The sequence below is a fragment of the Suricata suricatta genome, chromosome 4 (genome assembly GCF_006229205.1).
Source record: "Suricata suricatta isolate VVHF042 chromosome 4, meerkat_22Aug2017_6uvM2_HiC, whole genome shotgun sequence".
Taxonomy (NCBI): domain Eukaryota; kingdom Metazoa; phylum Chordata; class Mammalia; order Carnivora; family Herpestidae; genus Suricata; species Suricata suricatta.
In genome coordinates, this window is record NC_043703.1 from 28,067,636 (window position 1) to 28,069,824 (window position 2,189).

A 2,189-nucleotide genomic window follows, 5' to 3' on the forward strand; every position below is an offset into this window, starting at 1 on the left:
CAGGTGGCGGCGGCGTCGGCGGCGGCTGCCGTGGTGGGCGCGGCGGGCCTGGCGTCCATCTGCGACTCGGACACGGACCCGCGCGAGCTCGAGGCGTTCGCCGAGCGCTTCAAGCAGAGGCGCATCAAGCTGGGCGTGACGCAGGCCGACGTGGGCTCGGCGCTGGCCAACCTCAAGATCCCGGGCGTGGGCTCGCTCAGCCAGAGCACCATCTGCAGGTTCGAGTCGCTCACGCTCTCGCACAACAACATGATCGCGCTCAAGCCCATCCTGCAGGCGTGGCTCGAGGAGGCCGAGGGCGCGCAGCGAGAGAAAATGAACAAGCCCGAGCTCTTCAACGGCGGCGAGAAGAAGCGCAAGCGGACTTCCATCGCAGCGCCGGAGAAGCGCTCCCTCGAGGCCTACTTCGCCGTACAGCCCCGGCCCTCCTCCGAGAAGATCGCCGCCATCGCAGAGAAACTGGACCTCAAAAAGAACGTGGTGCGGGTGTGGTTTTGCAACCAGAGACAGAAGCAGAAGCGGATGAAATTCTCCGCCACTTACTGAGGCGGGTGGGAGGTGCGGGGCGGGTCAGAGCGGGGAGCTGAAGGGGCTTTTCGGGGGCTTTCCCTGGGCCTGCTTCCCCCTAGATTTGGAGTGTCCGTTATCCTGCTTGCATTTGGGGAGCCCCTCCTCTTTCGCTCTCCTCCACCCCCTCTCTGCTCTCCCTGCCCCTTATCCTCCCCAGCAAAGAGGACTGGGGTGCTGGGTGTGGACACCGAAAAGTCAGGAGGGGGGGAAAGAGGGACCATTTGGATGACAGGGGAGTTGAGGGGAAGGAAAGCGGAGACTGGAGGAGGGGTTTCGAGGAGCAGGTTGGTTCTGGGGGTTGGGGTGGGGGGAGAGTCGGGAAGAGTAGGGAAATGGACTGTTTGTGACCAGAGACACTTGTCAAAATCTCCTGGGGACCAAGGAACTACGTACAAAAACAAACCTACCAACCACCAAAAACTAGACAAAGACAAACTAAAAGAAAACAAAACAGAATAAAAGCAAAGAAAAAAATTGCTTTAGAAACTTAAGTCTGGGGAGCCTATTCTGCAGCTTCATTACCCGCTAAGGAAGAGAAAAAAAGAGCACCACCGTTATCACCACCAACCCCAACCCTACATATATGAACTGAGTTAAAAACGAAAACCAAACGAACCAGAAGGTGAAATTCTGGGTAGCGAAGCTAGTTGTTCTGTCTCAGTGTTTACTTTTTTCCTTCAAGTGTCACCTCCACCCCATCCGTGTCCTCTTTGATTTATTTTTCTCCATTCCAATGAGAATCCAATAGCTGCTCTCCATTTGCCCCAAAGTGCGAGGGGGCACAGGTGAAAGGGGGAGGGTGGCTGTTCAGGAGTCCCAAGTTTTCCCGTGACCTGACCTGTACTCCTGTGGCCTGGTCGCTGTCGTGTGGTGACGTTTAGGGAGACAGAGACACACAGTCTTTGAGCTGACTAAAAGGCAGAATTTAGGGGTCCCGAAGTATTTTATCTAGTAAAATAAAACAATTTTAACAAGGTTTTTCTCTTTTCATGTTTGCTTTTATATCTAAGATCTGGAAAACATTATTTCAGAATAGCTTCCTCCCCTACCCTGCCCCCCTCCCCATGGAACTTGCTTGCCCTTTCCTTTATTTTTGAGTGTGGTTTATTTTAAACTACCTACTGATTCCCCCCCCCCCCCATTGATTCAATTAGACTGGTGGAGTGGAAGACACAAGGAGAGATACTGTGTTCCATTTTCTCCCCAGAACAAGACCCATCTTGCTCTTTTAGGTACCCTCTCTTTCTCTTTTAGAGAACATGAAATCGTTGAAATACTGAGAAGTTTCTGCTTTCAATTGGAGCAGGACTTGGCTGGGAGAAAAATCAACTAAATCCCAGAAGAGAGGAAGACAGGTTTAAAGCCCACTGTTTGTTTCAAAGGGGTCTGCATGTTGGGGGGCAAAGCAGAACAACTGTGTTTCATTATTATTATTATTATTACTATTATTATTATTCAAAAGTAATTTATTGCTGGGGATAAATGTTGGGTAGCAAGAACTTTAATTTGCACTATCAGTCTCCCAAATAGAAAATCATGTATAGTATTTCATAGTAATAATCAAGGTACTTTATGAACTGATGGATAAAAAAATGATAAAGACAGTTGAAGGTGGTTAG

At 50.4% G+C, this 2,189-nt stretch overlaps 1 protein-coding gene across 1 annotated transcript in view; it reads left to right on the top strand.

Moving 5' to 3' along the window:
• The window catches only part of POU4F1 (POU class 4 homeobox 1), a 1,236-nt gene extending 690 nt beyond the window's left edge, over positions 1–546 (top strand). Inside the window, exon 2 of the mRNA XM_029938449.1 lies at positions 4–546. Coding sequence (XP_029794309.1) covers positions 4–546 — 543 coding nt within the window. The remainder of the gene's footprint in view (positions 1–3) is intronic.
• Positions 547–2,189: the final 1,643 nt, after the last annotated feature.